At 45.9% G+C, this 13,988-nt stretch overlaps 1 protein-coding gene across 1 annotated transcript in view; it reads left to right on the top strand.

The window, feature by feature from the left end:
• Positions 1 to 13,988, top strand: part of AGXT2 (alanine--glyoxylate aminotransferase 2) — a 19,872-nt gene continuing 5,884 nt past the window's right edge. The window contains exons 1-10 of the mRNA XM_083466101.1: positions 1 to 252; positions 2,956 to 3,041; positions 3,653 to 3,837; positions 5,641 to 5,764; positions 6,403 to 6,497; positions 8,233 to 8,326; positions 9,043 to 9,136; positions 10,642 to 10,742; positions 11,618 to 11,710; positions 12,658 to 12,790. Coding sequence (XP_083322227.1) covers positions 159 to 252; positions 2,956 to 3,041; positions 3,653 to 3,837; positions 5,641 to 5,764; positions 6,403 to 6,497; positions 8,233 to 8,326; positions 9,043 to 9,136; positions 10,642 to 10,742; positions 11,618 to 11,710; positions 12,658 to 12,790 — 1,099 coding nt within the window. The 5' untranslated portion in view covers positions 1 to 158. The remainder of the gene's footprint in view (positions 253 to 2,955; positions 3,042 to 3,652; positions 3,838 to 5,640; positions 5,765 to 6,402; positions 6,498 to 8,232; positions 8,327 to 9,042; positions 9,137 to 10,641; positions 10,743 to 11,617; positions 11,711 to 12,657; positions 12,791 to 13,988) is intronic.

Consider the following 13,988-nt stretch of genomic DNA (forward strand, 5'->3'; position numbering starts at 1 on the left):
TCCGGGGGCAGCACCCACTTGACCGCGGCCTCAAGCCACCCCTTCCAGCGGGGGGCGGCGGCCGCTGCTCGGCTGCCATTGGTGGCGCGCGCGGACCTTAAAGTCCACCTCGCCCTCCGCGGCCTGCTGTTTCGGAGCGAGCGAGCGAGAGAGAAAGGATGGTCGCGGCTCGGCTCCGAGGGGCGCTCCTGGGCCAGAAGCCCCGCCTGGCCTGGCTTTGGGCGGGAAACAGGCCCGGCGCGGCGGGGGGAGGTAAGGGGCGGCGTCGGGGAGCGGGAAAGGCCGGAGGGGCTGCGGGGGTGGGTGGGAACGGCACCCTCTGGCACAGCCGGAGAGCGGAGCTTTGCTCGCGCCTCAGCCCAGGAGCTTTTCTTGTTCCTCGGGGGGGGGGGGGGCGAGGGCGCGCCTCTGAGGGCGCGCTCCCTCCGAATAGCCATCCTTCGCGCGGCGGCTTTACACAGCGGAAAGTGGCTTTGGGGATTCGCCCCACCATGCGAAGGCGCCCTCCTTTTCTTCTCAGACAAGCGCGCGGAGGTAGCTCTCCAGACCCACCATCGCGCGCGCTCTTTGGCGTCGTCTGGGAAGGGGATGAGCGACTGGAAGCGCCTCAGGCCGCCAGAGAGCGTGGCTTTTGTTACCGCGGACTCGAAACGCCGCACCTACAGACACACCTCTACTCTCCCCTTCAACGCGTACCGGTCAGGAGAGCCTCCTGCCGGCAGGGCCATTTGCACCACGCGGCCCTGCTAGCGAAGGTGGCAGCCGAAGCCGACAAGTAGAAGGAGGGCGGTACGCGCGGGCAGAGCTGGTTAATCTGCGGAACTCGCTGCCGCAGGAGGGACTGAGCGCCCGCTGCCTTAAATGCGGCTAAAGCCTAAGCGCGTTTACTGGGCAGTGAAAACGTGGCTGTATTGTGGAACCGCTTAGAGATTTTTTTGAAATATTAAGCTGTATATAAATGCTCGGTATATATTCAGTGAGACATGCCCCCAGGTTTTTTTTTGGGGGGGAGGGGGCAGATGCACAAGAAGACGGAACTCGCTTGCCTTTAACAGCCTTGTAGAAGAAGCATTTTCAGCAGGTGCTGAAATTCCCTCTTCTTCACAGCTTATTAAAAGGTGCAGAAGCCCTGTCATATTTTGCATCTGGCCTGCTTTACTCTCAGGATAACGTGCTTTGTAGAATCATGGAACTGTAGGCATGGATGGGACCGGGAGGATCCTCCAGGGGAATGTTTTGCCCAACCTGGGGCTTCAACCCATGACTTTGAGATTAAGTTTCATGTTCTGCTGACTGAGCTATCCCAGCTGAATTCAACATTACAGTTCATGGAGGATGTATATACAGTGGTACCTTGGGATGCGAACAGGATCCATTCCAGAGCCCCGTTCGCATCCTGAATGGAACATAAGACGCTATGGCGCTTCTGCACATGTGTGGGTCGCATTTCACTGCTTCCACACATGTGCGTGACATTTTGAGCATCTGTGCATACGCGAGCGGCGAAATCTGGACGTAACGTGCTCCGTTACTTCCAGGTTGCCGCAGAGCGCAACCCGAAAGCACTCAGCCTGAAGCACATTCAACCCGAGGTATGACTGTATATATACCTATCAACCAAAGCTAGTAGGTATGATGGCTGATTGAAACCTCCATGTTCAGAACCAGTGTCCCCTTCATTACTAGATGTTGGGGGCAGGGCAACGGCAGGAGTGTGGTATTTGGACCAGTGTGATTTGGGGGGGCTTCGGAACTCCTGCTTCTCTGAAGCACTAGGAGGTCCAGCTGCAAGAGCCTTCTGGCGGTTCCTCACTGCAAGAAGTGAGGTTACAGGGAACCAGGCAGAGGGCCTTCTCTATAGTGGCACCCGGCCTGTGGAATGCCCTCCCACCAGATGTCAAGGCAATAAACAACTATCTGACTTTTAGAAGACATCTGAAGGCAGCCCTGTTTAGGGAAGTTTTTAATGTTTGATGCTTTACCATTTTTTTAAATGCTGTAAGCTGCCCAGAGTGGCTGGGGATACCCAGCCAGATGGGCGGGGTATTAATAATAATAATAATAATAATAATACATCCCACAGTTTCACTTTCTTTTTTACATTTTGCTTTTCCATGAAAACAACAGGTCAGAATTAAATGGGAAAATAAAATAGGGCAGCATTTTGACAAGGAAGATGTCGTGTGGATGCTGCGGAAAATTTGCATGCTTGAGCGGCACAAACTCTGAATTAAAGAATTCACTTTGCCATCTAAAACCTTTCAGTCCAGAGCTTAAAATTACCTAACTGGACCACTGCCCAAAGTGGTGGCATTTTTATAATGCGCATAATTGTAAACTAGGTGCATTTGCAGGAGCTGCTTCTTCGCATATCTGATGTGCATCTCATCCCCTGACAACACTCCAAGCATACAAACTGCACCTGCTTTTCCAGCCCACCCTGGTCTGCTGCAAGAAGAGAAAGAAGCAATTTTAGGGCCACCTTAGAGGACTCATTCCACTTAAGGCCAAAAGCACTGTGTGCCCAGGGTCATTCTGGTCCACATTGATTTGTCTTAGAACTGGCTTCCCCAGCCTTGTTCCCTCCAGATGTTTTTGGCCTGCCACTCCCATCCTCCTTGAGCATTGGCCATGCTGGCAGGGGCTGATGGGATAGGGAGTCTAATAACATCTGTAGACAGGGGAAGTCTGTGCTAGAAGAACGGTTTCTGATGCCAATGTGGCACAGTGGGTGGGGTATTGCACTTTGGACTTTGGTTCCAATCCTTGCTCAAGCGTAACACTTACCATGACTTTAGGCCAGCCACTGACTTTCTGCCAAGCCTGCTTCACAGTATCTCAGCAGGAAAAATGTTAAACCTGCTTGTCACATGACACTGGAATAAATAAATTGCACTTCAGAGGGTTACACTGATATGTGTGGATAATCCTAACAATTTGCATTTTTTTAATTAGAGGTATACAGGCAACAGAAGCTGCAAAACTCTTGCCGCCTGCAATCAAAAATGCCTCCTTGTGGCTTTTTACCTGAAAAATATGAGGTAAGTGTGTGAGTTGCTAGTCCTGTTTGTGGGTGGATAGAGTTTGGAGGGCTTTGCTGTGTTGCTAGTTCTCAGCAAGGTTTTGTGCACAATGCACAGGCAGAGGATGCTTAATGCAGGCTAACTGTACAATCTTATATGTGCCTACTTGGAAACAAGTCCCATTGAGTTCAAAGGGGTTACATTCCCATATACCGTAGGTGTACATAGGTGTGCAGCCAGTGATGGTGATGTGAGTTTTCTGGGAAGTTTCGAACTGGAAAATCCAGTTTGCATTGGAAAATTGTCTTGATGCCCTAGAGAGTAGCATGTTTATTTTGCTTGTATTTAGTAAACCAAGCTAAAAACTTTGAAGTGGGCATCCATTTAGTGTTACTAATGAACATATGAAACATATTTTTTTTTAAGTGGTTGTATTGTATATGTGGCTCTATTTCCTCAGTGGCTCAGGGAGAGTTTGGGGAACTTTCTACCCAGCCCAGTTTATCAGATGGATATTTCAAAGCTGTACTATGTTGATACAATCTGATTACTCAACTGATTATGATGGGGGTCAGTTCTCTACAATGGAAATAAATCCACAAATGCCTTTTTGTGCATCCTTCTTGCAGTCCTATCCCTACGAGCAGATGCTGAAGATCCGCAAGCAGAATGTGTCCCCCTGCTTGCTCACTTACTACAAGAAGCCACTGCTTATCCATCAGGGGCATATGCAGTGGGTGTTTGACTTAGAAGGACGTCGATACCTTGATCTCTTTGCTGGAATTGCCACTGTTAGTGTTGGGCACTGCCACCCGTAAGTATGTGGTTAATCCCACTGTCTAATAATCTGTAAAATTCCATTAGCACGGTTACAGACCATGGGTAACGAGGGCTTAGCCACATTTAACTTTTGCCCCACACTTTCTAAGCACAGGTAAGCACTTTCCCAGTCCATGTTTGAGCACTTCCCCCTCCCCTCCGCTTTCCCAATAGAAACCTGCTCTTGAATGCTGAATCGGAACAAACAGCAATTCAGGTTTTCCGCAGATGGACGTGAGCATTAAAGAGTGGGTTTTCATGTGGGACATAGACCGGAAAAGCACAGATTTGTGCCTAGAAAGCGCAGAGGAAAATTAGTATGAATATGCCCCGAGTGTCATCTGCAGGCAAGCTGGGAATTTGCTTGGGTGCCACATTGAATAGGCAGGTAGAGATGTCACAACTGCTCTTGTTACCATTGGTTTACCTACTCTGATGTCACAGAGGTGTACTGAGTGATTTTTGTTTAGTGGTGCCATGTAAATGTTGCCTTTCGAAAGGCAACCTTTTTCATGCTAATCAGCTTGAAGCTCTTCCATGAAAACTGACAGGTGATCCTTGCTGCTTATCACCTGTTCCAGCTCTTGGGAGTGTTATGCATTACACAGAATTGTCACAGGTGACACTTCTTGCATTTCATGGCAGTTTGGCCCCACTGTTGGTAGTTTTTCTTCTTATACATGCATGTAGATCAGGGGTTGGGGACATTTGGCACTGCAGGTGTTAGAATCATAAAACTGTAGAGTTGGAAGGGACCACAAGGGTCATCTAGGTCAACCCCCTGCAATGCAGGAATTTCAACTAAAGCACCCATGACAGACAGCCGTCCAACCTTCACTTAAAAACCTCCAGTGAAGGAGAGTCCACCACCTGTCGAACAGCTCTTACCAAACTGTATAACTATATAACTGTAACTCCCATCACTCCTACCAAGTATGGACAATGGCCAGGAATGGTGGGAATTGTCCAGCAACATCTGGAGGACCAAAGGTTTGCAGTGCAATCCTAACTCTATCTAGCCAGAAGCAAGCTTTATGCACTTGATGAAGCAAGCTCTTGTCCATGAAATATTTCAGCTCAATATGATGCTACTGTTTGTTGGTATTGCGTTTTTTAAGTTTCTGTATTGCACAGTGTTTCCTGGGTTGTTTATAAAAGGGCATAACAGCAACAGTTTCAAAGACTAGATTCTGTAGTTATGCTACAACAGATGAGCTCTGTGACTTTGCAGCAACATGTTGCTTATGTATCTGTTTATTGGGCTAAACTGTAGCCAACTAATATTTTGATGCAATGCCATATCCACTTTATTCCATTACTTACTTACTGTAATGTATCACTTTTCATCCCAAGTGACCTCAAAACAGTTTACACATAAACATGACACTATGAAAATTTTTTACAGAGCACAGTAACATTAATGTAGCAATAACAGAAGCACAAAACATCAATTCCAAACAAGCTTAAGGCTCAACAACGTTCCAACCAGTCTCAGAAAGCTAGAGAAACCGAAATTAAGCACCTTGTACCTAAAGTGGCTGCTAACATACCCAAGGAAGAAATGTCAATTAAAAAACAAACAAACATAATATTATTAACTAACATATTAACAAATAATAACAATCACAATAAATTCAGAAAATAGTCTGTGCAACATATAGAAAGCAATACAGATTGCTAACCTAATTTAACAGCATGGAACTAAACTAAGTTTGCTATTAAGGGGGGTGGTGGTTTGGATCAAAACAAATTGGATCAAAGACTTAAATCATCACATTTTTTTTCCAAACACTCCCAGAAAGGTAACAGCAGCTGCCCAGAAACAGCTTGGTCGCTTGTGGCACACAAGCAGCCTCTATGCGCACGCAGCAATCCAGGAATATGGAGAGAAACTGGCCTCGTTGCTTCCAGCTCCCTTAAAGGTATGCTGAGTTGTACAGTGAGAAAATTCAGTTCGAAATGTGTGGGTTACAGTGATGCTCTGAGCTAGGAGGGTCAGTCAGGGATGCAATTCCATATCCCCCCCCCATGAAAATATATGTATTTCAGAAGATATAGTGCAGGCATAGGCAAACCCGGCCCTCTGGGTGTTTTGGGACTACAATTCCCATCATCCCGGACCACTGGTCCTGCTAGCTAGGGATCATGGGAGTTGTAGGCCAAAAACATCTGGAGGGCCGAGTTTGCCTATGCCTGAAATAGTGGAATTATAACCCTTGGGTGGTATTTAACTAAATAATTGCAAGAACAGATGACTTCCAAATGCACAGGGGGTTTTCCTACCCCTCCTGCCCCTGCATGCACCACAGACAATTCCCAAATCTACTCCAGAGGTTTGAGGGAAACCCCAGAACAGATTCAGGCAGCACACAGAGGGAGGGGCGGGGGAAAGTCCCATTGTGTAAGTAGAAGCCATTCTCCTCCTGGAATGAAGTACCTGGAATACAATCCATGGTGTTTGTACTCTGCCAGTTTTTTAACTGTGCATCAGAATAGACTTACACTTAACTTTGTTTCTCTTCTCCCTAAATCTGCATTCTGATGAATATCTTTGTTCTAGGTGATTTTCCTAACCAACAGTGGTTCGGAAGCCAACGACCTCGCCATGTTAATGGCAAGGGTTTTTACACGCAACTTTGACATCATTGGATTGAGGTAGCTATCGCACCTTGTATATTAGTTACTTGTTTTTATTTCATAAAATCCATGCACTGCTTGGTTGTAAGGAAACCTCAAAGTGATTTACACAAAGAATAAAACAATAAAATTATTGTAAAAACAGTTAAAGGCAACAATTCAAAACATTAAAAAATTAAAATCAGCAATAAAATAAAAACAGATTAAAACACACATCAACATTCTAGATATCTGGATATGTTGTGATCTGCTTTTATGTTCCATATAGGGGTGAGCAGATTTCCCTTGTTCCATAACTAGGTGGGAGATATTTATGTCCAGATGTTCCTATCTGCCCTCTTCTGCTGTAATTTTATCTTTAATTCCCCTGAAACAAAGTACTGTTTGATCATGTATCTTCATCTACAGTGGTACCTCGGGTTACATACGCTTCAGGTTACATACGCTTCAGGTTACAGACCCCGCTAACCCAGAAATAGTGCTTCAGGTTGAGAACTTTGCTTCAGGATAAGAACAGAAATTGTGCTCCGGCGGTGCGGCAGCAGCGGGAGGCCCCATTAGCTAAAGTGGTGCTTCAGGTTAAGAACAGTTTCAGTTAAGGACGGACCTCTGGAACGAATTAAGTACTTAACCCAAGGTACCACTGTATTTTTTCTAGAGTGTGTTGTGTTACTGGCTGACAATTCCTTTGTAAAACAGATTACTGGTCAACAGCCCAGAATGGTCCTCTAAATAGGACCTAATGTTTAGGATTCTTCTAATTTACTGAAAATTCATGCTTTCTTCTGGCATGCCTTGGAATAGCGAGATTCATACAGAAGTGAAAGAGAGGGTCTTGCACCCATTCAAGATGCCAAAGGCTGCTGAACTAGCACAAACCCTGAACTGATCAGAGTCCCTCTAAGTTCAGCATGAAGCGTGGAGCAGGTGAAGTGATCTCTTACTTGGCCAAAACATCTTTTGAAACTCTTGAGTGTGAGCTCTTGAGTTGCATGGAACTCTTCCTGAACCACCGGTGTTCAAAGTAAGAAAATCAAGATAAAAAGATGTTAAATGCCCAGGTTGATGCTAATTAAAAACATAAGAAAGGCACTACTGGGTTAGGCCAGTGGTCCATCTTGTCCCACATCCTGTTTTCACAGCGGCCAACTAAATGCCTGTAAGCAAAACTTGAGTGTAAGAACATTCCCTCCTCTTGGTGTTTCTAGCAGCTGTATTTCAGAAACATACTGCCTCAAATGATGGAGGAAAAACATATCCACCGTGGTTAGTAAACACTTATAGCCATTTCCTGTATGAATCTCCCTAATCCTCATTTCAAGTCATCCAGGTTGGTGGCCAGTGCTGCCTCTTGTGGAATCTCATTCCATAATTTATGTTCTGTGTACAGAAGTATATAATCTTCCAACATTCAGATTCATTGGATCTGGTTCCCAAGTTCTAGTGTTAATGAGGGATGGAGAAAAAACTTTCCTTCATCCACTTCCTCTATAGATGATTCCAAGCGCAATAGGCAACATTTTGCAATGCAAATTTATGCTTGCTGGTGCTTGCCAGTTGCTAGTGCAAACTTAGCAATTTTGTGTATTTAACATTCATCCTCTTCAGATCAGTTTGGTAAAGACAAACCACAAGCAGTTCAGAAGCTTGCCTTTCTTTTAATTATTCTTGTTTCTTTCTGATTTGTAAAGACAGTCACAGGGAGATTAATCAGAAGGGATTGAAAGTGGTTGTGGTGGTTTTTTTCCTACAGAGGAGGCTACCACGGGAGCAGTGCTTACACAATGGGCTTGTCATCTATTGGATGTTTCAAACATGGACTTGCCAGTGGGCTTGGCTGCCAAAAGGTGAGGTTCTTGCTGCTTCACTCCTCATTTGTTGCACAACAAACACCTTACTCTTCAAGTTGGTCCAGAGGCTGCCAATCTGCTATGGGCCAAGCTCAAAGAATTGGCACTGACATATAAGGCCACAAATAGCTCAGGACCAGGTTGTTTATGCATCCAGTGGATTAATGCGGTCTGCAGGAGAGTTTCTCTGCCCTAGGTCTCTACGTTGTATTTTTATTTTAAGATATCTGCTGCTTTCTGTGTTGTTTTTCACTGTCTTTTAGCTGCTTTATTGTGTCTTGTACATTGCCTTGAGCTGTATGTGTGTAAGGCGATAAATAATAAAAAATAATTTAAAAAATAGAATACTAGACACTTTAATACAGTGTTTTCATTCTGATAACAGAGAAGAGAATTATACCTCCTCTCCCCTTTTTTAATCAGACCTACGTTCTGTAGGTATAGTATAGCAATGTGCAGTCTTCTGAGTTGCTCCAAGTTTTACAAAATGCACAATACAGTTGGGTTGGTTCTAAATACAGGTACCTTTTGATCACTTTTTCATGAAGAGTGAACTTTCTGCTGGTGGCCAAAATGTTTTGTATCTATGAATTTAGGCTGAACCAGCATTTTGATGAGTGCATATCTCAGATCAAAATGTGAAAAATAGCATAAAATCCTGACATAGCCAGTTAATCCCGTTGCAACACCTATATCTCTGTTGTGCTTTTCAGACAATGCTGCCTGACGTTTTTCGTGGTCCCTGGGGGGGAAGCCATTGTCGAGATTCTCCGGTGCAAACCATTCGAAAATGCACCTGTTCTGCAGGTTGTTTCAATGAGAGAGGCCTTGATTTTCAGAGGTGAAAGAGAATGACACCATGGTGGTTCAGTGCAGTAAACTGGATATGCCAAAGGCAGATGGACATCTGCAACCCTCTCACGCACAGCCAGATCATTAGTTCTGACAGCAGTTTTGCAAGGCAAATATCCTTTAAACTGTGGGTGTAGATTGAACTTGCCACCTCCTGCATGTAAAGTATATCTCTCAGATATGATGGTAAAGGTAAAGGGACCCCTGACCATTAGGTCCAGTCGCGGACGACTCTGGGGTTGCGGCACTCATCTCGCTTTACTGGCCAAGGGAGCCGACATACAGCTTCCAGGTCATGTGGCCAGCATGACTAAGCCGCTTCTGGTGAACCAGAGCAGCGCACGGAAACACTGTTTACCTTCCCACCAGAGTGGTACCTATTTATCTACTTGCACTTTGACTTGCTTTTGAACTGCTAGGTTGGCAGGAGCAGGGGAGCAATGGGAGCTCACCCCATCACGGGGATTTGAACCGCTGACCTTCTGATCGGCAAGCCCTAGGCTCTGTGGTTTAACTCACAGCGCCACCCGCGTCCCAAGATATGATTGTATTGACAGTGAAATCCAGGCCTGAGAGCCGCTGGGATAAGTGAGTTTGGAATGGGTGGGTCTTGGGCTGAAGCTGAGCCACAGCTACTGCAACACAACTCCCTCACCCCATCTTTGCTGGGGATGTGCCAGTGTAACTCTCTAGGCCAGCTCAGCCACCACAAGTCCCCTCCAAAGGGGGCAAGTTGAAATTTACGGCATCAAGCTCTCCATCATAATTCCTTTAAAGCTTCTCTTTGCTAAGTGTTTCATGCTGAGAATTGGGCACTTTGGAGAGCTGCCCTGAGGTTAAAGGGCTGCTGGTGGACTGGGATTAAGTGTGAACAGTTGGCAAACGTGGATGGTGGCCAAACTCCCCCAATCCAATTCCAGTTGCGCTTTTAAAAGGTGCAAATGGGATCTGTGAAATGGGACTTCCTTCCAGGTATGTGCGTATACAAGTCTGAGTTTGCCACTGCAAATTATGGATAGGACATATATCAAATGGCTATTTAGATTTGGAAACAAGCTCATTTATATGCAGTATACAGAATTTCCTCTAGGAGTAATAACAGTTGTCATAGCTCTAGCTTTTCCCCCACTTGTTTTGCTGCAGTCCTATGAGTAATCTCTCTTCAGCTCAATGGGATTTACTTCTGAGCAGGCAGGCATAGGACTCTGCTGCTAGAGCTGAAAACTGGAAACAGAAGGGGAAATGGATGACATATGTGTCTTTGTATTCAGAGCACATGCATTCTGCCAGCCTCTGGAGTATGGGGAATTAGATGCGGGTGGTTGGACCAACATAGGTTATTTAGATGTTACCAAAATGCATGGTGGATATTTTATTTTTATAAAAGCAGCGTTAGAAGCCACCCTTGGCCTCTATTGCATGTGAATGTTTTGCTCTCCCTCCCCATCCTCTCGATACAGGCACTTGCCATGCAAAAGACCAGTATATTGAGCAGCTCAAAGACACTCTCACGACTTGTGTTCCAAAGGCCATAGCTGGATTTATTGCTGAGCCAATTCAAGTAAGTGATTCCCTTTGTAGTAATAGCATGCAAGGTCAGTGGATTGGTTTGCACATAAGTCCTGGTTTGTTTAGCCCAAGGTGTTTTGTAATGGGCAAACCCAGCCCAGCAGAGGAACCATGTTTGTTTTCTGCCAGCAAACCAAGATGGTTTGTAGTTGGCTGACAAACCAAGGCTTGTTTTGTCTATGGTTTCTTATATCCAAACCTAACAGCCTTGCTTAATTTATGGTTACCAGATTTTTTTCAATGAATCCGGGGATATTTCATTTCATTTCATTTCATTTCTGAATGAGGCAAAAGACACATGCATATTGTATAAAGGTGCAAAGCCTTTCTTTCACACCCTGTGAAACATAACTGCGCAGAGTTTTTTAAAAAACTGGGCAACGGCTGCCCACCCGCAACTTCCGAGCCTCCCCCAATCAGTCAAAACAAAGGGGGAAGGGGGCAGGAGATCTGTACTGCCGGACATCCTCGGTTCCCTTTCGGCAGTGGCAGCGGCAGTCTCAGCAGCCCAGAGTCAGCCTGGTAGCACAGTTGGCTCTGGCTGGCTTCAGGAGCTGCTCACTGCCGTGGCGCCCGCCATTTTTCCTCGCTGGAAGTTCCGGCAAGGAAAAATGGCAGGTGCCATGGCAGCGAGCAGCAAGCAGCTCCTGAAGCCAGCCAGAGCCAACTGTGCTACCAGGCTGGCTCTGGGCTGCTAAGGCTGCCGCTGCCATGTTTCCCGGGGACAGATTTGCAAATCTGGGGACATTCTGGGGACGGAATTTGTCCGGGGACAGATTTGCAAATCCGGGGACTGTCCCCGGAAACCGGGGACATCTGGTAACCCTAGCTTAGCTATGGTTTGTTTGGACTGTCACCTTCCTGCAGGGTGTCAACGGAACAGTTCAGTACCCCAAGGGATTCCTGAAAGAGGCTTTTCAGCTGGTGCGTGAAAAAGGTGGCGTGTGCATCGCAGATGAAGTGAGTACTTTGAACTTAACTTCCCCTATCCAAAGATTTATACACATCTGTTTTTGAAAAGCATATTGTGAAGGACATAGGAGTTACCTAGATTTATACATATTCCTTTATTTCCATGGGAAATAACTTGGTGCATGAGAGAGTGAAGGATGTGTGATCGTGTGGGAACCTGGCCCTACCCATACGGGAGCAAAGTTCCTGACTCTTTTCCTCTGGAATAATGCAGCCTTTGGTCCCAAAAAGGTTGGATAAAACGGATTAGGCAGCTTTACAAAGCTGGGTATCTTCTCAGTGAGTAAAGTTTTTCTCCCTCTCATATAACACTAGAACACATGGATTTCCAACAAAGCTGAATGTTGGAAAATTCAGGGCAGATAAAAGAAAGTCCTTCTTCATGCAGCACGTAGTTGAACTATGGAACTCACTGCCACAGGATGCAATAATGGCAACCAGCTTGGATAACTTTTAAAGAGAATTAGATGAATTTGTGGAGAGAGAGAAATATCAGTGGCTACTTAGCTATGATGGCTATGCTCAGCCACCACAGTTGGAGCAGTAATGCTTCTGAATACCTGTCACTAGAAACAACAGGAGAGGAGAATGCCCTTGTGCTGAAATCCACATTGCAAGTTTCTCTGGTTGGCCACTGGCTTGATCCAGCAGCCTCTTTGACCATTTTGCGGCATGCACCCTGGTATACACAGTTTCATGTGAGCCTTGCATGCACATACACAGTATATGTGACCCAGTTGCAGAGGATTCCTACAAGCTGGTCTCTGTGGCGAAATAACTGTGTGCTCATCACCTGTGGCAACGCACACACTGGGTGCACACAATTCCTCTACAGAAATGTTATCTGTGAAAGAAATCTGTATTGTGTGAACTACAAACCCAAAACATATGAAGCAACTTTTTTTTTAATAAAAAATTTTTTTTGTTCTTTGAAGGTTCAGACAGGGTTTGGTCGAACAGGCAGCCATTTCTGGGGATTTGAAGGACATGATGTGGTTCCTGACATTGTCACCATGGCAAAGGGAATTGGCAATGGGTTTCCAATGGCAGCCGTTGTCAGTACAGCAGGTGCAAGTGATTTTCATACTTCAGATGTTAAAGTCTTGAATAATTGGGGTTTTAACAGGGCTCTCATGGCTGTTTGGTGAGAATGGACCTTTGCTTCTATGCTTTGTCTAGCGCAGCGGTTCCCAATTCTCACCGCCTATGAACCACTTTTGAATTGCTGAGGGTCTTGGCGGACCACTTAACAATTTTCCCGCCTGTTGTAGGAATTGTAATGTGCTTTGCAATATGCCAGAGGATTTTTTAATTGTAATTTTATTGCTTCTTTTATTTCTTATGTTGCATTTTAATGTAAGAAATAAAAGAAGCAATAGAGATACGACTAAAAAATCAGCATGATTATTCAATGCAGACATACCATTGGCAGGAATGAGACAGCAGTAAATCACACTGAGCAAGTTGAATTTAACTCTTTATTAGCAAAAACAGGATCTGCACTGGGGTGGGTGGGTAAGTCCTAATGAGCACAGCAACACATCACCAGTAGGTCTTGCCCCCATGAAGCAGTTGCAGAGACTGAAGGTCTCCGCCTCCCCATAGCTGCCTAAGCCCCCTCCTCTCTGTGGTTTTCCCAAGCAATCTGAGACTGTGCCTGCTTGACGCTAACTTCTCCCTGCCCTTTTCATGCCTCTCCCGGTCCTGTGAGACCAGATGGGAGAGGAGCTTGCCACTGCAGGAGGGGGAGACATCCATACCTTCTCACCAGTCTGACTTATCTCTGCCTCTTGGTCTCTCTCCTCTCCTGCTTCCACTTCTGATTCTGGACTTCTCTCTGCCACAGACTCCCCCAGCATACTAAGCCCTGCTGCCTCTTCAGCTTCAGCTTCAGCTCCTCCCAGTCTTCTTCCTCGGGCCACTCATCATCATCCTACCACTAATCCCCGGGCTCTGTGCCTTCTTCCCTTGGGATCCCCAGCTGGTTACTCCCACCATTCCTCTGCATCCAGCCGGTCCATGACAACCACAGACCACCTGGATGAAGCTCAGTCCATGAACCACAGTTTGGGAACCCTTGCTCTAGAGCAGCGGTTCTCAACCTGTGGGTCCCCAGATGTTGTTGGACTACAACTCCCATCATCCTTGAGCTCTGTCCTTGCTAGCTAGGGGTGATGGGAGCTGTAGTCCAACAGCATCTGGGGACCCACAGGTTGAGAAAGGCTGCTCTAGAGCACCAGCGGCTGCTTTTAATTATTTACTATAA

Source organism: Podarcis liolepis (genome assembly GCF_965112155.1).
Source record: "Podarcis liolepis genome assembly, chromosome: 11".
Classification (NCBI taxonomy): Eukaryota; Metazoa; Chordata; class Lepidosauria; order Squamata; family Lacertidae; genus Podarcis; species Podarcis liolepis.